Source organism: Taeniopygia guttata, chromosome 5 (assembly GCF_048771995.1).
Source record: "Taeniopygia guttata chromosome 5, bTaeGut7.mat, whole genome shotgun sequence".
NCBI classification, from domain to species: Eukaryota; Metazoa; Chordata; class Aves; order Passeriformes; family Estrildidae; genus Taeniopygia; species Taeniopygia guttata.
Window position 1 is genome coordinate 2,061,813 of NC_133030.1, and position 26,298 is coordinate 2,088,110.

Sequence of the window (26,298 nt, forward strand, 5' to 3'; positions counted from 1 at the left end):
TGTTCCTAATGGAAAGATTAATTTTTAAGTGAGATCACTCACTGCCACTTGGGAAGACAAGAGGAAAACACATGAGAAGCCACTAAAATAGTGCATTTTTCTGTTTTCCTGATATACTGACCCTGGTTAGCTTCTCCTGAACTTGTCGTGTATCAGAATGCATAGTGCAACAGTGATTTCCCAACAGTGCTTGTTCTTCATGTGAATAAGTGAATTAAAACACTGTATAATGAGTGAATAAACATTTTAATTTTTAATTTTTTCTCCCTGAGCACCACTTCATGCTGATAACCCACAAAGTGATGCACTTTTAACAGCTACTGCAAGAGTGAGGGGGTGAAATGTCTTGGATAAGCTGCTGGCTTATCTTGGGTACTTGGGACCACAAGCTCCAGATAATGTAATTTCTCTTGCATTTCCACTGATATGAAATCATTTCAATCAGGCTGGTAAAAAAGGCAAAATCCCTCTCACTTTTAAGTCACACAAAGTACACAGGCATTGTCTCAGGAGTGACAGATTTCGTTTTTATGTTTCTGATTATAGCTGAAAGACATGGCAAAACCAGCAAAGCTTCTCATACTCTGTGCAAGCCAGAATTGTCAGGATAATAACAGTAGTAGTAGTAGCAGTAGTAGTAGTAGTAGTAGTAGTAGTAGTAGTAGTAATAATAATATTAATATTAATATTATACTCTGTGCAAGCCAGAATTATCAGAATAATACAACAATAACTGCCATTTGTTTAAAAGATGCAGTGAATCAAGGCATGCAAAGGCCAAGTGCTAAATTGTTATACACCATCTGTGGATCAAAATGGAGCTGAGGTGCTTCAAACCCGACTTAATTGTGTGTGTTAATCAAGGTGAAACACATGATGGAGCAGTACTGAGGAGACCCTCCAACATCTCCATCATACTCCAGGTATGATGAGAGGGGGGAGTTATTTCTGCTCATACTGATTCAGGTATCCTGAACCTCTTAGCACACATATAACCAAAGTCTTCTAGGGGAAAAGTGATGTGCAAAGTTTTGCTTTGCAGGCTGCAGGGCCCCCAGGAAGCACAGTGCTGTCCCTTCACCTGTCTCACGTGTGGCAGCAGAACATCAGAGATCTCAGCACCACAGACCAAACAGGGCCTGAACCACAGAAATCCTATTTCTGTGTCTGTCCAGACTATGATTGGGCCTGCTCCCAAAATCATCTCCCTACTCCTGACTTAGCACAGTGTTCAATAGCAGCTTATAACTGGGGTGAAGCTGGAATGGCGCCAGACCACCTTCCAGTTTGGAGGGCATCCTGCCAGATTTAGGACTGACTTTCAGCTGAAGAAAGATCCTGCAGAGCTCATGAGCTGAGGCTGAGCTGCAACATGACTGGGACATCCCCCTGCGACATTTTGGAGCTGCAGCATGACTGGGACATCCCCCTGCGACATTTTGGAGCTGCAGCATGACTGGGACATCCCCCTGTGACATTTTGGAGCTGCAGCATGGCTGGGACATCCCCCTGGGACATTTTGGAGGTGCAGCATGGCTAGGACATCCCCCTGTGACATTTTGGAGCCCAAACTCAGGTCCAAGAGAATGGCTAACACTCCCTGGTGTCTGATGTCCCAAAGTCCTACCAGGCAGTGGCTTTCCTCTCTGGCCTTAATAAATCTGCTAGTGGCAAAATTGTGATTAAGGACTCTGAGGTCACTCTTCAGCTCCCTGATTCCAAACAGCACAAACTGAAAACAGGCAAGAGGTTGAACTTTTCCCCAGCCTGATGTACCCTGTGCGTGTTTCATTGCTGCACAGGAAGGCAGATGTGACACCAGGCAGAGCAATAGTCCTCTGAGCTCTGAATGCTACACATGCAAAACCACAGCCCAGCCTTCAGCAAAATCATCCTGATTCTCATGTTCTGTCATGCAGTTTTAAAAACTGGAGGACAGGCTGTTGGAGGAGAGAAATGAAGGAAGCACAGATGATTTCATCAGGGTCATCAAGCTGCTGTTTAACTTATGGCACAAAAGTTACTGATAATGTTTGAAATTTTTCCTTTTATTTGAGTAATCTGACCAGTCTCTTCTCTTTTTCCTTCTTTTAATTTCATATATATGTACATATATATATGTATATTAAATTATTATTTCTTTCATAAAAGTATACAAAATTACATATATTATTTTCATATACGTATATGAAATCATAAATATATACATCACAAAAAATGTAAACGATAAAATGAGAAGCAGGTAAACATGAGTTAAGAATTATATCTAAAAATTAAATCAGGATCACATTATTTTTATCTAAATGTAAAAAATGCTGTATTTTTAGCTATTGGGAGTTTTTGTCAGAACATAAATAGTATGAACTATAGGTTAGGGGCCCTGAGTAAACAAGAAAAATGTAAGTGATGATTTTGTCTCTTTCCCTTTAAAAGCAAAGGATGAAACTCACTACTATAAAGGAAAAGAAAAAAAGTTCAAATTGTTTTTGGAAAATGAAAAATGAGAGTGAAAATTATATGCCAGAATAGAAAGCATTAACAGTTCTAAGGTCTCATATTGCAAATTTTTCTTCTGTTCACAGTCTAGTAAATCACAGTGGGAGCTTTGTAACGAGAGAGAGATGTCAGATGAAATCCACTGTGTTTCCAGAGCTATGTATCACTTTCCTAGATGGGGCACCTCTTCTTTTTCCAGGCTGAAAAGTTATTCTCTAGTGGCTTTTTCCTAAACACAACAATTTGATTAATGACAAGAAGCATGAAATGGCAAATACAAAAATGCTGGATGATACTGTGTACCACTGTACTGCTGTTTGAGTTCAAGTTCTGCTTTCACTGCTATGCCTAAGAGTGCCAGAGGAAGGCAGACGATGAACATATTTTCAACATCAAATTGCAGTAAAAGCATTCATGACTACTCCACAAACAAGTTCTGAATAATCCACAGATTGTATAGAGTCCCTGAAATCTAAGAACTATATACAAATGATAAATTTCAGCCTTAAAAAGAAGATAATCTGCAGAATAATAGAGACTAAGAGGGAAAAATTATTTACAACAGGAAAACACAATTACTTTGCCCACCGTAATGCATTTTAAAATTCAGATATGTGTGTGCAGATATCACTTTGCCCTATGTACAAGGGTATCAGCTTACAAATGAGTGTTGCATGAGTTGAAGCCTGATTATGGGGAAAAACAACTGGTCCCTGTGCTGACTGTACTTTAATTTTATATTATTGACTGGACATGAAAAGTAAAAAGGCTTTTGCACTTGTGGAACTGAGTTATAACTGAAAATAACACACTTGTCTTCTGATACAGAATTTCTGTGTCAAATTTTTGATTTCTATTTCTCTGTGAAGAGTTTACAGTGAGTTGACAGAGTTCAAAATTTTACAAAAAATACTAGGAACCTGTTGCTATGGTAGTACAGTCAAAGAATGTAGGTGAGGTATTAACTGCAAAGAAAAGAAGAAATCCAAAGCAACCCATCAAAAATAATTTTTTTAATTATTTTTTTAAGGATGTAAAAATTCCCACACCTGATTTGTGCATGCAGTTGGCACAGGATGGTAAGATGGGGTGGTAGTGGATCATGTTAATGTGGGTGGACTTACCTGTTTCAGTCAGCAGCTGACAGTCAGTGCAGAACACTCCTCTCTCTGTTAGTCCCACTTGCAGGAACACACTGAGAGATGCTAGAGAGGCAAACTGTATGATATTTCCAAAAGTACTCCTGGCCAGAAATTTGGAGGAGGAAGGAGGAAGTATCAACAGTGGTTTTTATAATGTGCCTTTCATCCATGCTTTTGGAACAGCTTCCAGACGTGACCTTGTCCCAGGTATTTGTGGCTGCTACACAAAAACTCTTCCTCACCCTACAGTATCCTGAATAACTTCCCTTAAACATCATCTTTTGCCCCTCTAAGTGACACATTTCCACTTCCCAGGATCGAACATATAAAATACCAGCATGTGAAAGATGGAGGGGAGACAAAGTCCTTTACCTGAATTTTTTTAAATGGAGCCAGCTGTGGTGTAATAAGCTAAATACAGTGGACAGCAGTGATTCTCTGCTGTGTTTCTGGATCCAGACATGGAAAACCCTTAGAGAGGATCCAGGTATTCTTTCAGTGCTGATAGCTGTGCTCTCTCTATATTATATATCATACGAGGCATAATGCTGTGTGGATTGAAAATTGGATGAAAATTCAGACCAAGAGTAATTTAGAGACCAGTAACCACTAGTGAACCACAGGGTCCAGTCCTATTTAAAATATAATCACCAAATCATTTAGGTTGGGATCATTGAGTCCAACTCAGCACTGCCAAGTCCACCACTAAGCCATGTCCCCAAGTCCCACATCATGGTTTTAAATTATCTACAGGCATCATGATGGCATCAACTCCCTGTTTCAACCCATGGCAATCCTCACTATGAATAGTTTTCCCCTAATATCCTATCTAAGCTCCTCTGGGTCAACATGAGGCCATTTCTTATGGTTTGGATGATGGGGCAGAGCAGTCCCTGGGAGAGTGGCTGCTATGCCAGCAGGTCGTGCAGGACCTTGGTCACCTGGAGGAATGGCCAGACAGGAACATCCACAAGGTCAGCAAAGTGTGAAGTCCTGCACCTGGAGAGCGAGGCACCAGCAGGGAACTGTGTCTGGAATTGTGACCAGCTGGAATGCAGCTTGGTGGGACAGGGCTTGGGGGGCACCAAGCTGAACGTGAGCCACCGATGTGCCTTTGCAGCACAGCAGGGTAATCATGTCCTGGGCTGAAGCAGGAGGATTGCTGCCAGCAGGAGCAATCACAGCAACAGAAATGAGGGGATCCTCTGCTCTCCTCAGCCCTCCGGAAGCCAGGGCTGTGTCCAGGGCTGGCTTCCCTAGTCATCAGAGATGTGGAGATGCAGAGAAAACCCAGCCAAGTGCTGATTAGGGGCCTGGAGCCTCTCTCCTGAAGAAAGGCTGAGAGCTGTTTAGCTCTATCAAAATTACAGAAAACTACATTTTACAATGGCAGATTGCATGTCCTTTGCTCTTGTCTCTCTCAAGAGAGAATTTCTGGAACATCCTCTGCACCTAAACCTAATGGACAAATGTCAGGACTGGCTAAGATCTAGCAGCACACTGCTAAAGCCCTACTCATTGCGCTTGGGCTTTTCTGGTTTTTTTTCTTAGTTGACAAACAATATGTCTTACATGTATGTATTCTTCCAACTTCATACTCGTATCATCTCTGTATTAATATTCCACATAAAGTCAAGTTAAAGCTTTTCAAGTGTACTGCAGGAATAGAACAATTGATTTTTTTTTAATGCTATGTTAACTGAAAGATCAGAGATAATATTTTTTATTATGACTAATAATTTTGAAACATAAAAACTACAGTTTCTGTTACAACCTAATCTAACAACTCCTGGAGACAGATTCCTAGATCCAGCTTGCAGTTCCAAAAGCTCAGATTACCTGGCGCTTCTACCACTGACAATTCCAAAGCCCTTAAATGGCTCTAAAGGTAAGTACACTCTCATGGCCCTGAACTGCTTAAATTCTAATTGATGTACCTCAAAGTCCTGTACACATTTTCAAGGTAAGGCTCTAAATAAAACAAAACTCAAAAAGACCCTCTAAGTTACAATATTACACCAAAGGCTCATGGTTTCTCACAAACCTACCTGGTTCTGCTGTCCTGGGGAGCTGTCCTTGAGAACCTGCAAGGATTTTAAAACTACATGTCCTTCACCTTAATTTCCACCCCCATGTTGTCATTTTCATGGTTAATACATTTCTCTTCTCTTTGAAGATGTTTCATTATTTTCTAGTTGGATTAGTCACTTCTGCTGGAGTGACTAAAACCAATGACTAAGGGCATAGATTATTCTAAAAATAAGAAAATACAACACTAATTACCAGGCAAGAAATTAATATTTACAGATTTTTCACTCTTCCTTTTTACATACTTAACACTTTCCCAGCTTCAACAAATCTAAATCTACTCAGCGAGTGTTGAATATTTACTTCCAAGAAAAAATGGATGGACAAGTTTGGGAATACTCATTGTAAAAACCATCAATGTTCTCTTAAAGGAAAATGGAACTACAGTAATCAGAAGATGTAGAAAAATGCAATTTTGCAGAAAGCACGTTTATTTACTTCGAGTTTTGCTTTATGTACTGTACGATAAGGTTCAACAGAATGTACCACACCTCTCCTTGATATAAATCAATTTCTGTATGTCTATTGTGTCATGGTTTGACACTGGCACATGCCAGCGCCCCCATTAAAATGCAGCCCCTCAATTGAATACTGTGAAATATGATCAGGAAACAAAGCAAAGCAGGCCCAAGCTTAATAACAAGGCAAAAAAAAATTATTAAGCTACTACTACTATACTACAACTACTATAAAGGAAAAAAAGAAAGCAGAAAAACTACACACAAAATTCAAAATTAAAACCTTTCAAAACATTCCTCCTCCCACCACCCTACTCAACAAAACACAGTGAGACACAACCTGGACCCCAATCAGGTTTCCACCCTCCAGACAATTGATACTCAGTCCATTGAGGGAGAGAGGAGCCCCTCCTGTGCCACAGACCCCGCTCAAGGAACACAGCTGCCGCATCCTGTGCTTCCATGTCAAACATGGCACCGTCCAGAGAAAAAAGTTTGCCAACGGTGACCCTCTCCTTTCCATGCATAGTGCTCTCACCACCAATGCATGGATGGACAGACTGCTTTTAGGATTTTTCCTTTCAAGGATGCCCTGCCAAGAGGGGAAAAAACAACAGTTCAGTTTTTCATTTTTGGGACCATAGTCCCCCCCCATTTTTCCCTGGGGCCGAGGGTCCAAGAAGAGAGATCTTCTTCTCTTCTTCTTCTCTGAAGACAGGGGGCACCACCATAAATCTCCCTAACTTTTCTCTGTTCGCTCCACTTCTGTCTTTTCCCAGCTGAAGCAGGTCTCTTTGGCTCACTGGCATCCTCCTAAAACACAGTCTCTCTTGGAGGAGATCGGTTCAGTCTGTGGCTACCAAGAAAAAGTCCAGACAAAAGCCACTCCATCATCTCCTCCCACCTAGAATTTCTCCTTCTAACATCCCAGGGTCCAAGCTGTCTCTCTTCCTCTCTTTCAAACCAAGGAGGAGAAAAATTTTACAAAGCTTTCATTTCTCAAGGAAGGGTTAAAAGTCCCGACTCCCAAGGATGGCTCGCTGCCCAGGCTCCAGCTCCCACAGCCCGGCTGGGCACCTTGCGGCCCCCCCCGCTCTTCTCCTTCCCCGCGGTGAACTGCTGACAAGCTGCTGCTGTCTCTTTCTCTCTCTCTTTCTCTCTCTCGTGAGATTCTGGGGGGGGGAATGGAGACATCCCAAATTTCTCCACCCTTCTATCTGCAGGGGGGCAGCCCGGTTCCAGTCCCCCTCCACCCTTGGCCTACCTCCGAAGGCCACATGGCTTTTCCCCTCCCCCACCCAGCTCGTTGCTGGGCAGGGGAGAGTCTGCACTGCGCGCTGACCGGAACCAGAGAGAGAGAGAGTTCTCCTGGGAATTCTGCTTTTAAGCCCTCTGTGGTCTCAGAGGCGTGTCTGCCTTCAATTGGTCAATATCCAAATTGACCTCTTCCTTCTGAGAAAAATTCTTTTTCCGTGTCAAACCATGACACCTGGAAAGTCCAAGCCCTTCCTGTCAAATCAGATACAGCTGGAGAACACTGAGCCAGCGTGGACCTCCTTGTCTTTCAGGACCTTGGGCAGAGGATTTAGGGGCTTCCTGTTGGGACATAATGGGATGAATCCCATCCAATGCCACAGCCTCATAGATATTGTTCTGGTCCAAGCCAGTGGTACTTGGCAGAGCCAGGGTCTGTGGGACAAGGACACTGGGAGCAGCTAAAAGCAGAGAGGATGCTCAGAGAGCCGAATACCCATGGGATTCTGCCACTCCAAGTGGGCCGAGCCATGCTTGGCATGGCTTTGGGCATCAGGGTTCTGCTGGCCCCGGTGGGCTGCACAGCCACGGAGGGCCGAGCTGAGTGTCAGGCACCCCTGGAGAGCTGGGAGAAAGCCTGTGGGCAGGACACGGGGTCCCAGTGACCTCCCATCCCCAGTGCCCGTGTGCTGGCCACACCTGTCCTTCCAGTGGCCCCGCAACAACTGCTCTCCCAGTTGCTTCAGGGCCTGGAAGGATCTCTCAACCCTGACTAGGTGCCAAACCCCAGCGTCCGGCTGGCCATGACCCAGTCCAGAGGTTATGGCCAGAAGTGGCTGCCCCAGGAGGTCAAGGAGGAGGCAGTGAGAAGAGCCCAGCAGGGCAGGGAGGCGAGGAGATGAGGGGACAGAGGAGGGAAGGGGAGGGAAGGCGTTAGGTCCCAGAGGGCCAGGCACTGCAGGCTTGGCTCTGCTGCCTCTCAGGGTGCCCTGGATGGGCAAGCTGGTGCCAGGTGCCATCTCAGCACATTCCCCGACTGTCCTCTCGTCCTCCCCACAGCCATGACCTCGGGACAGATGGCTCTGCCCATCCTTGCCTGTCGAAGACCACCCTAGGTTGCGGGGTGGCTTTGTGTGGTGGAAAAACTTCTCCTTCAACCCATGCTTCCAAAGAAAAGCTCAGCAGACTCTTGTTGTTCGGTCTCATGGTTGTTTATTGCAAGTTATCTAAAGGATTGTCTTCTCGGGCTGCTGCGGTTTGCTCAGCAGCTCAGGCAGAGGCACACACACCCCTGACATCCTCTCATCCTCTCTGTCTGCCATCTTCTTCTCTCTCCCCGCCCCTGGCTGCTGCTGTCTTTTATATGGTACATTACGTGCTACAGGTTTACAGTTTTCCCCCAATACCTACTGCCTATATTAAATGGTGCTTTTCTACTCTAAACCAATCTGTGAGTGCCAACATCACCAAGAACATGGAGGTAAGGAAGAAGAAGGAGGAAGGACAGGACCGGCCAAAATCCCTCCACCTTAAAACGTCTGACCCCCATGTACAAAACTAAAAGCCCCATGTACCAACATTAAAACCTGCCTGTAAAGCACTAAAAAATTCTTCCCTCTACTTTGTGACTACTTCTACTATGATATCTAAACTTTTGTGACTTCTTGTTCTTCCTGCAAGGTTGGTAAATCATTCCATGGCTCAAACTCAAAATCACAGCTGTTTCCAGCTGCCTGCCAGGGTCTCAAATGCTTTTTGAGTTCCCACACCTGTCTCCTCTTCTGCCAACACAGTCCGGGAAAAATACTTCCACTGCTGCTATCGGTAAATGTGGGAGATAGGTTTGACATGCATGAATTTCTGTTTCTTCCTACTTATGATTACAATTTACTGGGAAGGGATTTGATGGCTAAAATGGGAATGTCAATGATGACTGTGAAAGCTGGTAAGGAAGCTGCTGCCCTTGTCACTTTGTGTCAAATGTCTGAGAAGGCCAAGGCTGAAGTAAACCCGGAAGTGTGGGCAGTCCCACAGAAATGTGGAAAATTAGATACGGAACCTCTCCAAATCAAGTGAAGCCACCAGGACAAGTGCTGTCTAGAAAGCAACACCCTGTTTCAAGGGAAAGAAGGAAAGGGGTTCCAGCCTGTTACTGAGCTCCTGTTAAAGGCAGGTCTTTAGGAGCCACGGATGTCTCCCTAGAACACTGCTAACCCTGCCAGGTAAGAGCCTGGCAGAATTTGAAAGAATTTTAAAGTGTTAAAAAGCAGATGAACTGAGCCTTCTGCCCCAGCCCTTCCAGACAGGGAAAAAGAATTGGAATTTTATGTGGATGTTGAACAGGGGCATGCCAAAGGAGTTCTAGTGCAAGAACACCACAGGGCTGTACTTGAAGACCGATAGCCCATCTTTGTAAAATGTTAAACCCCTCGGCGAGGGGTGGCCCCATTGTTTGCAAAATTGTGTGGCCACAGCTTTAATTGTAATATAATTACAAAAAAAAAAAAAAAATAAAGCCACAGCTTTAATTGTAACTGAAGACTGAAAAAGAATCTATTATCCTTAAAGCTTTGTGTCAAATTAAGTCTTTGTTAACCAAAAGAGGCTCTCCTGGAATGGGAGATTTAGAATTAAGAAGCAGAGAAGGCTTTAACCCCATGTCGTGTTTAACTGGTCCCGGGGGAGGAGACCTGGAGGAAATTCATTCCTGGATTCAGATAATAATTCTCAAGATGCCAAGGAGATATTCAAAGATCTGCCTTGGGAGTTAATTTTTGGGATTTTCATTTTTCTGGAGCAGTAAATTAGGATGTTGCTGGAGGTTTCTGGTGGTGGTCCCAACAGGGCAGCCATTTGGTGCAGCCCATGAAGCTGGCATCACAGTCCATGTGAGGGTGTAGGACAGATCCTTGTGTTCTGCTTCTTTCCCTCTCCCACTCCCCAGTGCCACCAGCTGCCCCAGGCAATGAGGGGGTTCCGGGCTGAGCGAGGGCAGTGCGAAGGTGCAGCAGCTCAAGGATCCACTCCCTGTGCACTTCCCGGGACAGGGCTGCCCTGGGCCTTGGCATGGACAGAGGGAGGGTCCCCCTTCTCTGCTTGGTCTGTCCCTCCTGCCCCAGCCTCGCTCGGTGCCATTCATGTGCCTCCCATGAGGTACGCTCAGATCCTGGTTCTGATCCTTGAATCCACAGCACTGTTTTTCCTGGATTTTAGCCAAGGCTTCCCCTGTGTAAGGGATAGGGATATGTAGGAGGAGTGTGCTGGGCTCTCCCCCACCACCATGAGCGGTTTCAGGCCCCACAAGGGCTCCTGTGCCCCGATTTTCCCAACCAATATCCCTCTTTAGCTGAGGTTGCTGACAAGGACCAGCCTTGACACACCAAAATGGGTTTGTTGTTTTATTTCTCGGGTCCTCAGTCCTGCGTGGGACTCGGTTAGTGGGTGCTGCAGAGGCTCCGGCAAGGCATCAAAAACGCCGGCCCCGCACCCACGGGTGGCATGAGACCTCCTCCAGCTCCGGCCTCTCCGCAGGCTGCTTGGCCAAACACCATCGGATCAGGTGCTGGAGCTCTGGGGAGAGAAGCCAGAAAGCGTCGGTCACCGGCAGAGTCTCCTGCCCAGCTGCCCCCGTCACCCGCAGGGCACGGGCCGTGCCAGGCTGGGCTCTAGGCCGTGCCGGACTCCCAACCGGCTCTGCCCCGCGTGGAAGAGCGGCACGGCGGGATGCGGCCGCCTCCTCCGGCCGCCCGTGCCGCGCTGACCCCGTCGAGCTGCGTGAGGGCCGCGCCGGGCTGCGTGCCGCCACCTGCCAAAGCCCTCCGTCTTGAGGCCGGACACCCACCTGGAGAGACCTGCCGCTGGAAGAAGACCTTCCCCAGCACAATGTCAGGGTCGTCCTGGAAGGGGAGGCTGCTGCAGACCATGACGTACAGCAGCACGCCCAGGGACCAGATGGTGGCCGCGTGGCCGTGGTAGTAACCCAGCCAGATCCACTCGGGCGGGCTGTACGCGTGCGTTCCTAGGGGAGACAGGCGGCGCTGGCCGGGCGCAGGCTGCTGCCTTCCAGAGCCTGGCACCAGCCCCCTGGCCGAGGCAGGGGCTGCACCTGCGGCCAGAGCTTCTCCCCGAGGCCACCCGCGTCCCCCAGCCAGCTGCCCAAAAGCAAGGAACCATTCCGCAAGGCCAAGAAGGCCAGCGGAGCAGCCCAGGCCCTTGTGGGCCCGCTGAGCCCCAGGGCCAGGAGCCGCTTTTGACACCCCCTCTGTCGGCAGGGCCGGCAGCCGCCTCCTGGGGCACGGCATCCGCCCCGTGCCAGAGGGCAGCCGGCTGAAGGCCGCAGCCCGCGGCCCAGGAGGGAACGGGGCCGTGCAGTGCCTGGCACCGGGAGCAGGGCTCAGGCCATGGGCTCACCGGCAAAGCCCGAGAAGGCCCGCTCCTGGAGGAAGGTGCCACAACCGAAGTCGATGAGCTTCAGGTCGCCGCTCTCCGGGTCCACGAGGAGGTTCTCTGGCTTGATGTCCCGGTGCAGGACGCCGCAGGCGGTGCAGTGCCGCACGGCCTCCAGCACCTGGCAGAAAAGCCAGCGCGCCTGCTCCTCGCACAGGCACCCCTGCTCCTGCAGGAACTGCAGGAGATCCTGCGATGCCTGCGGACGCTCCAGCACCAGCACGAAGCTGTCGGGCAGCTCAAACCAGTCGAGGAGCTGGATGATGTTGTGGCAGCCAGAGCCCACCTTCTCCATGAGCGCCACCTCCAAGGGCACGCGGGTGCCGTCGGGCTGTGAGGAGGAGAAAATCAGTGCCTGCGGCAGGTGCTGCTGCTGCTGCTGCTGCTGCTGCTGCTGCTGCTGCTGCTGCTGCAGGCCTGGGGCTGCGCTGCGCCCTGCCCGGGATGCCCCAGTGCCCCCTGCCGCAGCCTCCCAGGCGCTTGCGCTTCCTCCAGCCCGAGGGATGCTCGGGGCTGCCCCTGCCCGGCCCCAGCACCGCTGTTCGGCGTGCCCAGGCCCGCGGGGCCGCGGCTCCGCTCCCTGAGCCCGCCCCGGGATTCTCCCTGCCCGCCACGCCCCGCTCTGTCCCGCTGGCCCCGCTCGCTCACCAGCTCGTCCCACTGCAGGACGCTCTCCCGGGCCACGCGTTTGAGGGCCACCTGCGAGCCATGGGGAGAGGAGGGCTGAGCTCCAGCCCTGCCCCTCCCCGCCGCTGCCCCTCCTCCCCCGCCCGGCCGTCGCGGCCACTCACCGGGCTGCCGTCCGAGAGGCGGATGCCCGAGAAGACGGTGCCGAAGCCGCCGCTGCCCAGCTGCGGGCCCCACAGGTACAGCTCCTGCCGCTGCTCCCTTTGCCCTGCGGCCAAGAGCGAGCCATCAGCCTTGCGCCCAGGATCCGCCCCTCCCGCAAGTGCCGCGAGTGGAGCGGGCCGGGCCCCGCGGGCCGCCGCGCTCTCACCCGCTTCCTGCTGCGCGCCGGGCAGCGGCCGCCGCCCTGCAGCCGCCGGGCTGGCGAGCGGCAGAGCCGGGCCGGGGCAGCGCGCACAGGCGGCTGCGGCAGCCCCGGGGCAGCGGGGCAGGGCGGCACCGGCGCTGTCCCCGGCGGCGTGGGCTGGGCTCTGCTCCTGCCGACGGCCGGGGCTGCAGCCCGAGGCTTGGCACGGGGGAGACCCAGGAGCGGCTGCAAAGCAGACAGGGCGTTTTCAAGCCGTGCCATCGGAGGCACTGGAAACGGCCAGCGACTGGGCTGCTCTCAGGGGCCCTGGCCTGGCCTGGCCGTGCCCCTCCAGAGCCCCGGGGGAGCCTCAGGCAGCTCCTCAGGAGATCTTACCTGCTACTAGAAAGCTCTTTGCGGCACTCGAGGGCTGTCTCGGGGCAGCTTGCTGCAGATGGAGGAACCTCCGTGGTGTCTGGAGGACCATCTCCACCGCCAGGCTCGGGCTGTGGCCAGCTGGCAGAACCGGCACAGCGTCCTGGCTGTCCTGGCCGCTGTGGGATGACCACTGCTGGCTCCAGGACGCTTGCTGCCCTGCCAGCTGCTCCTGAGCAGGCTCCCCTGCATCGGGCTGGGCTCCCATTTGGACTTGTGGGCTTTCCCCTGCCACGTCAAGGCTCAGGATTGCGCCCACGTTGTTGAAGTCTGTGAGTCCAAGGGAGCTGGGAGACCTGTCCACGGGCTCTGCTCCTTCCGCAGGCTGACAGGTCTCACTGAGCCTCTGTGAGGGATGGCGGCTGTCAGAGACAGCAGAGGCTTCTGGCAGGGTGCAGGGCCTCTGACAGCCTGAGTTTCCTGCATGGATGGTGGTGGCTCCCCCCTGCTGTGCCATCCTTGCAGGCCTTGAGGCTCTCCCAGGGCTGGAGAATCTTGCTGGGAGCAGCCTCTGGAAGGGATGGAGGCTTCTGGAGGAGCTGGCTAAGCCACAGCAGGGCAGGTGGCCTCGCTTCAGCAGCTCCTTCAGCTCTTTCCACAAGGCCTGCCACATCCCAGAGTAGAGCGGCGCACGTGTCCCGTTGCCATCCCAGATCTGCAGCATCAGTTCCTGCAGCTCCCGGGCCACTGCCAGGCAGGGGCCGCAGCCGCAGGGGCTGCCCAGGGGGCTGGCGGGAGCACGTGGCCGCTCGCCAGGAGCAGCCCGAGGCCTGGGGAACCTGGGAGCCGCAGGGGCTCCTCGCTTCCTCCATGAGCCTCTGGGCCGGGCCTTGGGGCGCTTGCTCCACATCGCTCTCCGTGTCTGCCGGCTCCGTTGTTGCCGGTGGCCAAAGGCCCACCAGACAGCCAGGGCGGCCAGCAGCAGGAGAAGCGCAGTCACCAGGACGTCACCGTCACCCATGGCTCCAGCACGTCCCATCGCGACTGCACTGGCAGCTGTGGGTGCTGGCCCGTCTCACACAGCGACAGCGCGCTGATGTCACAGCGATGTCACAGTGCTGCGGCCAGCACAGCCCTGGGACATCACAGCCCTGCCTGACGCCAGCGCTCTGCCCCTTTGTGCCATCACAGCCCTGCCTCGGCCCCGCCCTCCGCAGTGCCCCAGGAGGGATAAAGGGGCTCCCTATGGGCACTTGCAAGAGCCAGCTCTTTGCCGCTTCCCCGGGAAGAAAATGGATCCTATGCCATTGAAAGCCAGTACATTAGCCCATTCTTCACCCAGCACACCCTGTCTCTATTTGTCTCACAGCTGGACACCTGCACCAGGTGTATTCTGCGAGGGACAGGATCAAAACTCCACTTAAAACCCTGAAATAGAATCTGCATTGCCTTCCCATCGTCCATGAGACCGGGTGACCTTCTGTTAGGGTGTGGGATTCCTTAAAATCAGAGGGTTTTGGGCACGTTGTAAAAGTCAGACCTCAGAGACAGCAGGATGGTGATTTAGAGCTAAGCAGTAGCTATAAGATTGGTCAGCAGAAAAATTATACAAGAAGTAGAAAGAAAGAACAAATAGAACTATGGTCTGTGTATTAACGTCTGGGTAGAATAACTTCCTACATTGCAGAAAAGTATATCTGGTGAGATATTAGGAAGTTCTAAGCTTAATAATGGAGCTATGTGCATTGTATCTTAAGGCTTACAGGCAAGTATTGTATTTGAAATAAGCAAGCATTGTTTTAACCAAAGGTATGTGTATTTATAGTGATTGGCTAGAACTACTGTCAATATGCTTTTGCTTTGTGTGATTGGTCATAAAGTTTATAAAGTAAGTTGTAACATGAAGTTCTTGGTCTGTTGCTTGGGAATGTGAGCTGCTGGCATCTTCCCATTGTCATAACCATGTAATGAGACTGATGCTAAAAAATAAACAGCTTAAGTCGCATACCACAGCAGTCCTGTCCAGTTTGTGACTTGTATAGAGCCCCTGGCCGGCGATAATATAGCATTCAATATTTTTATACAGCATGACTTCTCATTACCTAATAAAATGATTTGTAGAAATGAATGGGAAAACAGGAAATAAACCAAGAAAAATATTCAAGCTATAAAAGATGTGAGTTTTCTCTCACAGGTCAAGATTTTCTTTGTATTTCAGATGAAAAATATTAGGAAGCTAAATGGTCACCCATTCTTTTCAAAAGTATCTGGATATCCAAGAGATATAAATTTCGGCAGGACTTGTATGTCAGGTATTCCTGAAAACCTTGATTTCACTGCTGCCCGACCTTGATTCCATCCACTTAAATGCAGCTGTATTCCAGGTGCTCAGTGAAATTCTCCATGGAATGCATATTGTTTAGAAATCGTCTGCAGAAAAAGCTAGATACATCTGAAGATCTTTTTTTGGGAATGGCATTTCAGTTCTTTGTACAAACACACAGATGGGATTTCTGCTGTCTTCTTCAGGCCACTTCCTCCAGAGACCTCTCTATTAAATCTCTCTAGTTCTACCCTTCTGGTGATCCAAAGTCAGCACTGGCATTGTCCAACTGCATGGAATTACTGCATGCTACAGCCGCGCACTGAGGGCTTCTGTGTGCAGCGTCATGTAAGCCGTCCTAATGTCACCCTGTTGCTATCAACTCAGCTAGCTCAGCTGGCTGACAGTTGGATCTTAAGGGACAAGAATGTGCCCTGATTTTGGAATACAAATGAGGTACTAAGAAGGAGGCTGGAGGATTTCAATATTTCTGCCTCCAGCTTAAGCAACACTAAATCTTGGTCTTTATCTGAGAAATTATGTGAATTAACCCATTTGGCATTCATATGCCAAAAATGCGAGTAAGAACTGTCAAAAATGGAATAAATCCAATCATCACTTTATTAAAAGAATTCACTTGAAGAAGTCAGGGAGAAGGACCAATCATGCAAATGTCCTTCCCTGAGAATCATTCTGTATATTTGCACAGCTCTCTTCTTATATTCCCATCTAATGCATTGGACATGTCTACTTGCGATGAGACAAATTCTTGCAAAGCTTACCAGATAAACCACGTGTTCTATTCAAGCAGCAAAAGATTTCTTTCTGCTTGGATTTGCTACTTATATTTAGACTTAATGGTCTTTTCCAACCCAAGTGATTCCATCATTCTCAAAGTCGCACATGCTACTTGTCCTGCTTTAGGGCAAATCTGGGAGAAGACATCTGAAAGGGGACACCCCCAGAAAGCCAACCCACATGGCCTCTCCCCGCAACCGGTTTGGGAGAAATTTCCTGGGAGAGAAGTGGAAGAAACCTGTTGATTTAACAGGAAAAGCACTCCCCAGCACAAAAAATGAACACTAGCAGATGACAAAGCTCATTTGATGCTCTGAAGAGATGACAAGGTCAGAAAGTCTCTCCTGTGGCTGGTCGCTCTGTTATCAGTCCCTGCGGCACTCGGAAAGGCTGCTGCCCAGAGTAGGTCACCAAGTAAAAGCTCTCACTGCTCCCCGAGTCCCAATCCGGGGCAGGTTCAAACAGGTCCAAGAAAAGGGAAAGGAAAAGCAACTGTCCAGGGAAAACTTCTCTGCCTCAGCAGCTAAACTAACTAAAAAGCAAAGAAGTGCTCTCTTCTGCTCCGTCCGTGCCCAGACAGCACAGTCCAGCGCAGAATGTGGAGGAGTGTTGCTTGTAGAGGAGTGAGTGCAGTCTCTGATAACCAACTCCGTGCTTTGTCTTCTCCTTGCCTTCACTCTCAGAACCAGTCTTGAAGGCACAGAATATAATAGCCAGCATCAACAGAACAGACCGCTGGGGATACAAGCATCAGAAAGTCACCCTGGGACACTGCTCTATTGAGAGATGTCACCAGACTATGCTAAGACCAATTTCCGGAATTACTAAGTCTAATTCTGTAATCACAGTGGAAAGCTGAGGAGGAAACATCGTTCACTTCAGTTACTTTGTGGCATGCCAGTACTTCCTTTCAATCCCAATGTTTTTTGGTTTTAATCCCATGACATCACAGGCATAACTAAACATCTTTGGAGCAGGAAGGAAGATATTATTCTTCTCATGATACTGATGGGTAAGCTGAAATGCAAAGCAGCTTATTCAAAGTGAAGAAGCAATAAAGTCAATTGTAAAACTCACCACAGTTTTGTTTACTCCCCTAAATCCTTACTACCCCAAAAGACAAGGACAGCTGGAAACACCTTGTGGCTACTTAATTTTTTCCTATACCTACATGGTAGAGGAAGGAAAAATGATCCGAAACAATGGTAATCCACAACAAAGCATTCTTGGCATCACGTTCAGGTCCTGCATAGCAAGCTCTTCACCTGGTAAAGTTATTCCATTGCAACAGTTTGGGGAGTATCTTAGAGGGCTGGGTTTAAACCATTAAACCATCCTGATGATTCAGGAATTCAGTAGCAATGAGAAAGTTTCCAAGAAGATAGTACTGTGCATTGATTTGCATCTATGACAGACATATTTCTACAAGACAGAAGGCTGTACTACATATGGGTGAAGTGGCATCCTGTTGCCACTTTTTTCTGGTTTTCTGTTTCTTTTGAACTGCTTTCTTACCAGATTAATGAGCTGAACTACCTCAAAAAGGAATCAGGTAAGTGCCAGATCTTTCAAAAAAGAAACAAAAAACCACAAACAACTCCCCCCCCCCCCCAAAAAAAAAAAAATCAAATGCAAAATGGCGATCTATAAGTGCATTTGAAAATAAAAGATTTTTCTACTTTTCATAGATACATGGCGTTCTCTAGAATAATATTGCTCCAACGTTTTGTTTTGGCTTTTTAAAATTCTGAATTTTATGGATTCTTTTTGGCCATTTTAGTAATGAGATTTTTTGATATGTTCTTTCAAGCTGAAATTGATTCTAGTAGATAGAAGCACACTGGTAGGTAAAAGTAGACTAGAAAAGAGAACATTCAGATATTCAGACTAGAAAAGACAACATTCACGTCTTCCCATGCAAGCAACTGAAGAAAGCAGGCAGGAGATTGTCAGATAACATGCTATGGGAATTGAAAAGAATCTGTCCTTATTTGAAGCAACTGAGAAACTCACACAAGGAAATACAGGTCAGACAGATGAAAGGGTCACAGATGATGTCAAATCAATACATTTAATGCTTGAATGAAACAAGATTTCTTGAAGTACAATCTTATAGAAGAAAGGTGAATTTGCAGAAGCAATTGAACTGGGTCTGTTTTAACTCAACTGAGGATTCAGGAGGGCGATCTTGATATGAAAAGGATTTCAAAACATACAAATACCAAGCAGATCTGAAAGATGTCCCCCTAGAACAGCCAGACTGGGAGTTGTTCACAGATGGAAGCAGTTTCATGGAGGACGGAATCAGACACGCTGGATATGCGGTAACAACAATCAGTCCAGTGGTAGAGGCAAAAGCATTGCCACCAAATACATCCGCCCAGAAGGCAGAACTGGTTGCTTTAACCAGAGCACTAGAATTAAGTGAAGGGAAAAAGGCGAACATATGGACTGATTCAAAATATGCATTTGGAGTAGTGCATGTGCATGGGGCCCTATGGAAAGAACGGGGCCTGTTTTTGTCTCAAGGGATGCACATTAAACACCAAGATGCAGTTCTGCAGCTGACAGGAGCAGTACAAAAACCTGAACAAGGGGCAATTACGCACTGTAAAGCACATCAATCAGGAAACTCCAAAATTTGTGAGGGAAATCGAAAGGCAGATTGGACAGCTCGACAGGCTGCTCAAAAGGTGCAAACAACAATGGCATTGGTCCCTTTAAAACTTAATGTATCTCAATTCCATTTACCTCCACAGCCGAAATATTCAGCAGAAGATGAGAAATTGGGGCATTTACTGAGTGCACAGAAGAATCCAGAAGGCTGGTATGTAACTGCACACGGACAGATAGTGGTACCCCCCTTGGTCATGAGAGAGGTTCTACAAATTAAACATAACGGATGTCATTGGGGTGCAGAGGCATTGGTAAAATTTCTAAACCTTATTTGGTCTCAGTACAAATGTTAACAATGGCAAAATCAATAATGTCAAAGTGTGAGATTTGCTTGAAAAATAACCCAGTGGCTAGACGACAGGCACAACTAGGAAGGGTTCGGGTAGGGATAGAACCAGGAGATTATTGGCAGGTAGATTTTGTAGAATTACCAAGAACTCGAGCATACAAATAATTGTTAGCACGGGCTGATACATTTTCTGGATGGCCAGAAGCCCTTCCCTGTCGCACGACCCAAGCAAAAGAAACAGTTAAGTGGTTACTACAAGAAATCATTCCCAGATTCGGGGTGCCTCTAGGAATATCATCAGATAGGGGACCCCATTTCATAGCCACGGTGGTAAAAGAAGTAAGTAGGTTGCTGGGAATACCTTGCGCCCTCCACACACCATGGAGACCCCAGTCAAGGGGACAGGTGGAGAGGATGAATCAGACACTAAAAAGGCAGATCAGTAAAATATGTCAAGAAGCCAAACTGCAGTGGCCACAGGCTTTACCAATAGCATGGCTGCATCCACATCCTAAATGTAACTGCAGATGTAGAATATGACATCAATCAGTTAAAACAAATAGAGCGTGAAGTACAAGAAGAGCAGAAAGATTTGGCTACGAGCTGGTTAGACAAAGTCTTTAAAGGGTTAGGGTGGAATGTGAGTCCATGGATTAAGTCTACCATTGAGAGTGTAATAATCCTATTAATTGTGTTCCTAGTAATTTGGTTAGTCTACAGTGTCCTAAAAGGAGAAATACGGAAGAGGACATCCTGGAACCGGAAAATAATCAAGGCACTGACACGGGACCCACACCCGTCATCCTCTGATCCTCCAGTCCATGACAACGTTCACCTCAATCCTGGATTTGAAGAACATCATGTATAAACTTAGAAACTAAAGACTGTATCAAGTGAAAGTATTTGCACTTATGATGAAGTGAAAATACTTTCAAAGGGGGGAAAATGATAGTAAAAGGGTTTTAAAATCATGGGGATTAAGGGTTAAAAGGAAAAATAAGCTTAGTAGGCCCTGGAAAAATAAACATCCTAAGCACATGGAGAACTCGTACTTGCTAGAACTGCACTGTGTAGCTAGTACATGATAATTGATATAAGTGCCAGATGTGACGTTTGCTTAGTAATTAAATATAATTACAGTTTAATCAGAAAGAATAATCCTGAGAAACTGTGGTCAGGGACCTAAGAAAGATCACGATAAACTCATGTCAATGTATACCATAGAACAATACAAGTTTAATAATTAATGTGTAAGTTCTATAACGATAGAATATAAGATACGTTCAGCTCGAAAGCCATGTCGGAGTCAGATTTGGGTTTGTACCCCGACTCCCAGAGCTCTTAATAAAAGCACCTGCATCTAATCATATCCCGCGACTATGTGTGTTTCCGAACGCTAACAGCAGGAGACTTTGACCTAGCCAGAAGCTCGGTGAGAGGTGCTGGAGCACAGAGGGAGCAAAGCCTTTGGACAGGTGTGCCAGCTCCCTCAGAGCTGCTGTTGTCAGCGAACATGCTCCTCCTTGAGGATGCAGATGGCCAGGAAATGCCCAGAATTAAAAAAGGGAATCCAGCTCCCTTGCAGAAGATTTTCCCAGAGGCAAGTGTCCCAGCATCAAGTGTCCTGGAGCTGTCAGTTCCCAGTCCGTGTTTCCCAGGATGCTGTGGCGGTGCCAGAGAGGAAGATGCTCAGCACAGTGCAAGAGAAGATCCTCCAGCTGCAAAGGCAAATGTTCCCACCTCCAGAGAATTGTCTGCCATCAGCAGTGCAGGAGCAGAAAGTGGAAGATCTTGAGACTTGGCATATATCTGGCAAGGGCCTCAATCCCTCCCAGTGCCTCAGGGAGAGCTGCCGGACTGCAGAGGGAGGAAGCCCTTTGGAAAGGTGTGCCTGCTCCCTCAGAGCTGTGCGTATCAGCAGGACCTGCTCATCCCCGAAGATGCAGCTGTCCAGGAAATGCCCGGAAGTACAAAGGGGGGCGCAGCCCTCTTCAAGATGTTCCTAGAGGCATAGGCCCCAGCAGTGTCTTGGTGCCACCAGTTGTCAGCCCATGGCTTCCACAGAGCTGTGACTGTTCCAGTGGGGAACACCCCATGCTTGGCAGCAGAGGTGATCCATGTGAAACCAAGGAAGTTCCTTCTATCAAGGGAGCTCCATGGAGATGGCCTCCGCCTTCCAGGAATTTGTTTAAGGAAGGAGGTCAGATCTTCTTAGGAATATTGGTGTTAAATAAATCAGGATTTTCCCAGAGAACGGTCTGTGTGTTCCCACTCTTCTGGGTTTGACTGGTAAAGCCAGGGAATCTCAGAAAAACGGAAAGCTGGACAAGACAAGCGCAGGTTCAAACCAATGTGGTTAATCAAGTGTTCTCCGTTTATTCAAGATAAGGTGGTAGCTTATATAAGCTTCCACATAGTTTACAAAAACAAAGACACTCTGATTGGTAGGCTAACATTGTTTACCTTTTCCTTAAAACGGCCTACACTTTACACTATAAAACCTATACTAATTCACACCCAAACAACCTAGTGGTCCCCCTCACACCTTAAGACATTTTCTATCTGCGCCACAAGCTCTGAATTTCTAACTGCGTCAGAGGCTTGAAGGCCCCACCAGGCCTCAATCTGAGGCCTAGACTGGAGTAGCTCAAATTTCACAATTCATGTCCTCTTTCTCTCAAAAATGCTGAAACAGACTGGTATTCCTTTCTTCCCAGAAACTGGCACAGTGCTGGGTTTGGATGCTGGATGGGAATGCTGTGGATCACAGGTGGAGAGTTTGGTTGTTGCTAAGCACAGCTTGTCCACCTCAAGGACTCTGCAGGGTCCCAGAAGCCACTCCATGTCCCACGCTCTGCCCGCGAGGAGGTGACAGAGAGCCTGGAGGGAGCATGTCCAGACAGCCAAGCCGGACTGCGCAGAGGGATGTTCCAGAGCACAGCGTGTCCTGCTGAGTCTGACAGCTGAGGAAGCTGGTCAGAAGAGGCTGATCACTGGTGGGATTGATGGGGCATGAGGCAGAGGGTGCTGAGCACTTTTGTTGGGCATTACTGCTCAATCCTGGGCTTTGATCCTCTGGCTCATTTCTCCCCAGCTTCTTCCTCCTTCTTGTTTGTATTCAGCTTCCGGGTTTTCTTCTCCTCCTTCTCCAGGTCTTCTTCTCTTCTTCTCTTTCTTATCTTTTTTTCCTTTGTTTGTTTTTAATCCTCTTTTTCCCCTTTTTCTTTCTTTAGCTTTTTTTTCCCTTTTTTTCCTGCCCCACTGCTGGAGGCTGAGCTCGCCAGAGTATGTCTATGCGTCCTAGAGCCCCTTTTGGCATCTGTATATCCCTGAACATCTCCATCGGATGCTGCCTTCCCCTGGGAAGGTCCTTGTCTATAACAATGTGTGAAATGAAACTATAGAGATGATTTGAAAAAGGGATATTTTAATGAAAGCGTTGCCCTTATAGTTCTCATAGAGACCCCCAAAAAACCAGTTTTCTTTCAGATTCTCATGGCATTATTCAGTAAATTATATTAAATACATACACCCTAATAAATGAGCCTAGGGCGAAGCATTAATTTAGGCTACGGTGGTTATTCTACGGTAACTTCTCCTGTGCGCAGTCATCCAAGCCTCTGACTCTGGCAAAAGACTGACAGTCCAGAAGAAAGCACTCATCTTCCAACGGGAGACTTCCCACTCAGAGAAGTCTTCCCAGAAGTATTATTTCAGGTCATGTTTTCTCCAGACAAGCAGTGCTTTGTTCTCTGGATCTCAGAAAATGCTACCACAGCTGGAAATACCCACAGATTTGCAGTTAGGGCTTGCAAGCAGCACTACCTGATGGCCCAGTGCAGGGGCGTAGAATTCAAATCCCCACCCAGCTGATCCACTACCGCACCTTTGGAAATGTAGTATCTGGGTAACAACAACACAATCAGGCAATAACACAATATAATAACACAAAAAAATAGCACAAGATTATTCTAAAGATAACACAGCTAAAGGAGTAAATGACTCTTAATAAAAATTTCACGTTACCGCTTGCAATTAGTCCTTGTACAGAGGACTCAATGGCTCTGGGCCATCATGTGGTCACCAACATCCCCATCGGGGCTGTGGGGACACAGGGACCTCCAGCTCCTGGGGAGGAAATGTGCCATGGCCCTTGGACAATTGGCAATCACCACTCACAGGTCACAGGAAAGGGGATAATTACCACTCCCAACTCAGGCTGCAGACGATGGCTGACACACAGAGCTCTCGCCATCCCGTCACAGTGGGGTCCTGGCTGGAAGGATCACGGCTCAAGTCAGGTCTTCAGGTACACACTGGGAGAGCCATTCAGGGCACATGAGCACCAGCAGCCCGCATAAAAGGGAAGAAAACTGAAAGAGCGGGCACATTTCTGAAAATAAACCCCCACATTTATTTCCCAAACCCTGTTTTGGGAGGGGTCAGGGCAGTAGGCAGAAGGTGGCACGGTTTTAGTAGATGGCACCTGCCCACAGGCAGGCAGTTGGGTGCTTTCCTGTGACTGGTTGCTGCACTTTCCATTACCATTGGTTGTTTTTAAGGCAGCAGAAGATATGTTTGGGGGGTAAAATGAGACCAGCACCGTGGGAATGACTCCGGCATCTCAACATTTCCCGTGGGCTCCCATTTCATAGGAAGAAAAAAAAAAAGAGTTCAGCAGGGCTCAAGCTGAAATGATATTTTGTAGCTTATGGCTCTCCTCAGAGCTCTGGTAAGAGAGGAACGTCTCTGTCCCTGAAACCAAATAACCCTTGGAATGCACACATGGACCTGTGCCTTGCTTCAAGAGACACCAAGAAGCCCTGCCACTTTGAAAGGGCAGCTGTTGTTTCACTGCTGCATTTCTTGGCTCGGCAAAGCCCCTCCTACCCGCACTAGGGCCTGAGCTTGAAGATCTAAAGTACCACCCTGGAGGACAGGCATGGAAAGCTTGAGAAAGGCTGAAGGCAGCACTCTGATTCCCCCTTTAGCCAAGACGTTTCTTTAGCTGAAGTTGCTGACAAGGACCAGCCTTGACACACCACAATGGGTTGGTTGTTTTATTTCTCAGGTCCTCAGTCCTGTGTGGTGAAGCGTTCCCGGGTCTCCCAGACCGCTCCGGATAGCTGCAGGTCCGGGACCTCGGGAAACGCTTGATGGTAGTAAAGAGATGAGTCTTCCACCGGGCGAGAGTCTCTCAGGAGGCTTTTATTCTGAGGGCTTCGGTGAGGGAAGGCGAGGGTGGTGAAGGGACACAGCCACTCAGAGGGCGAGCCAGCTCTGAGAGCCCCGAACCAGGGGCGGGGCAGGGTTGATAACAGCTACAGGGAAGGAGGGTCAGGGTACGGAGCATCCAGCCGGGTGAGGGTATGAGGGCGGAGTCAAGCAGGAGTGACACGGCAACGGCCAACTGGGATAGAGGGAAGGAGTGGTTTTGGGGGAGGAACCAATGGGGGTACAAAGAACCGAGAACTTTCTAGAACAGAGGGAAGGGGTACAAAATGATTGGCATAAACTGGGAGAAGGGATAACAGATAACGGACAACTCGGGAGGCGGGAAAACTACACATCTGTGGCCTCCCATGGCAAAGCAGGGAGGTCACCAACCACACCCCCTCCCACATCTCCCCCGTCTTTATTAACTAAAAAAACAGACCCGAATGTCTTAACTAAATATTGTTTAAAAATTGCTAAAGCAACAAAAATAAGAAAGATGATAACTAAAATCCAAATGAGTCCTTTGACAATGGGGGCCGCCCATCCAGGGATGCCCCACTGCGAGAATGTCTTGTCCACGGGGTCAGCAGCCGAGGGGTTTTCAGTCTTTAGATCTTTCACTTGCTCGCGGATTTGCTTGATGTGGGCCTGGATGGATGTGCTGCGAGATGATAGGTTGAAACAGCACAACCCCTCAAAGTCCTCGCAGCTGTGGCCATGGGCTAAGAGCAAAAAGTCTATGGCAGCCCAATTGTGTAGGGTTGCATGCCTGGTGGTCTGTTCGTCCGCCAAAAGGTCTGAGAGGGCGGCAGACGTAGCGTTGGCATTCTTGTTAACCCAACACTCCAGGTGAGAAAGCTCACCAAGGGCTTTTGCTTCTGCATACCACGGAAGGAAGATGGATGCAGCGATTCTCTTTGTTTTGCCCCAATTATAAAGCTCCGAATCACAATTTGAGTCGAATTGATTGTAAGATCGTTTTTTGCGTGCCAATTGTTTTTCCTTCCTCCATTCTAAAATTTGGGTTTTATTTGGAGCGAGGGTAGCAAGCTTGCCAAGGCTACATGGTCCTCCCTGGAGCCGAGATGGAATGCCTGACCACACTCTGTCCCCACAGATAAGAAACATCCCCTTGGGCAACACCTTAGGACGCGTGGACGAGACCGAAATGACCTGGCTGGTGTAATTGCACCAGGTCTGACTGTTGTATTTTTTGCTCAACGGTGTCACATCCTTCCTGTATGTGTTCTTGGCCAAGTCAATTCCATGCCAATTCTGACTTGGCCTCCTGTAATAAAATTTGACACAGTATTCTGCGTGAGAGGACCCCAAGAAGTCCAATTCTTGGGGTTCCTCTTTGCTGTTCGACAGAATTTTGGTCCACTCGTCCCAAGTGTCAACCGGGTTAGGTCTCTTACCCGTGGTTCGGAGTAGGTCTGAGTTGTAAACTGGCCAATCGTCGGCGACCAGGGGAACCCCCACCAGGCATGTGGACAACGGGTTGTCCACACTGCCCATGGCCAAACACAGATTGTCCTGCTGCAAGGACTTGGCGAGCGTGGCCCACACGTTCTCCTTCGGCTGCTGAACAATCCAGCCGTCCGCCGCTTGCAGCCACAAGATGACGAATGCCACGGCGACGGCCAGCTGGGCGCAGTGGGGCGATTTCTGGTGTTTCTCCCGGGTAGTTGTCACTTGGGCAGCCATCCTCATTCTATTAAAATAAAAGGAACTGTAAATAACAAAGGATTTGGTTCCCTCCC

At 48.5% G+C, this 26,298-nt stretch overlaps 1 protein-coding gene across 1 annotated transcript; it reads right to left on the reverse strand.

Moving 5' to 3' along the window:
• Positions 1-4,546: 4,546 nt before the first annotated feature.
• LOC115495343 (serine/threonine-protein kinase pim-1-like) lies at positions 4,547-26,053 on the reverse strand. The gene is made up of 4 exons (XM_072929374.1): positions 25,954-26,053; positions 11,849-12,403; positions 11,290-11,456; positions 4,547-4,579 (listed from the first exon to the last, which is right to left on the reverse strand). The coding sequence occupies exons 1-4, from the start codon at positions 26,051-26,053 to the stop codon at positions 4,547-4,549; spliced, it is 855 nt and encodes a 284-aa protein (XP_072785475.1).
• Between the last annotated feature and the right edge of the window lie 245 nt (positions 26,054-26,298).

What these genes read in the sequence shown, in the direction of transcription:
- LOC115495343 (XM_072929374.1), bottom strand. Translation starts at nt 26,053, where the DNA reads ATGGGCAGTGTGGACAACCCGTTGTCCACATGCCTGGTGGGGGTTCCC. An exon ending in AGACCTACTCCGAACCACGG is followed by an intron (nt 12,404 to 25,953) that starts GTAAGAGACCTA and finishes GGGGCCGGGCAG; the next exon opens with GGGCAGCCCCGAGCATCCCT. An exon ending in GGCCTTCTCGGGCTTTGCCG is followed by an intron (nt 11,457 to 11,848) that starts GTGAGCCCATGG and finishes TGTCTCCCCTAG; the next exon opens with GAACGCACGCGTACAGCCCG.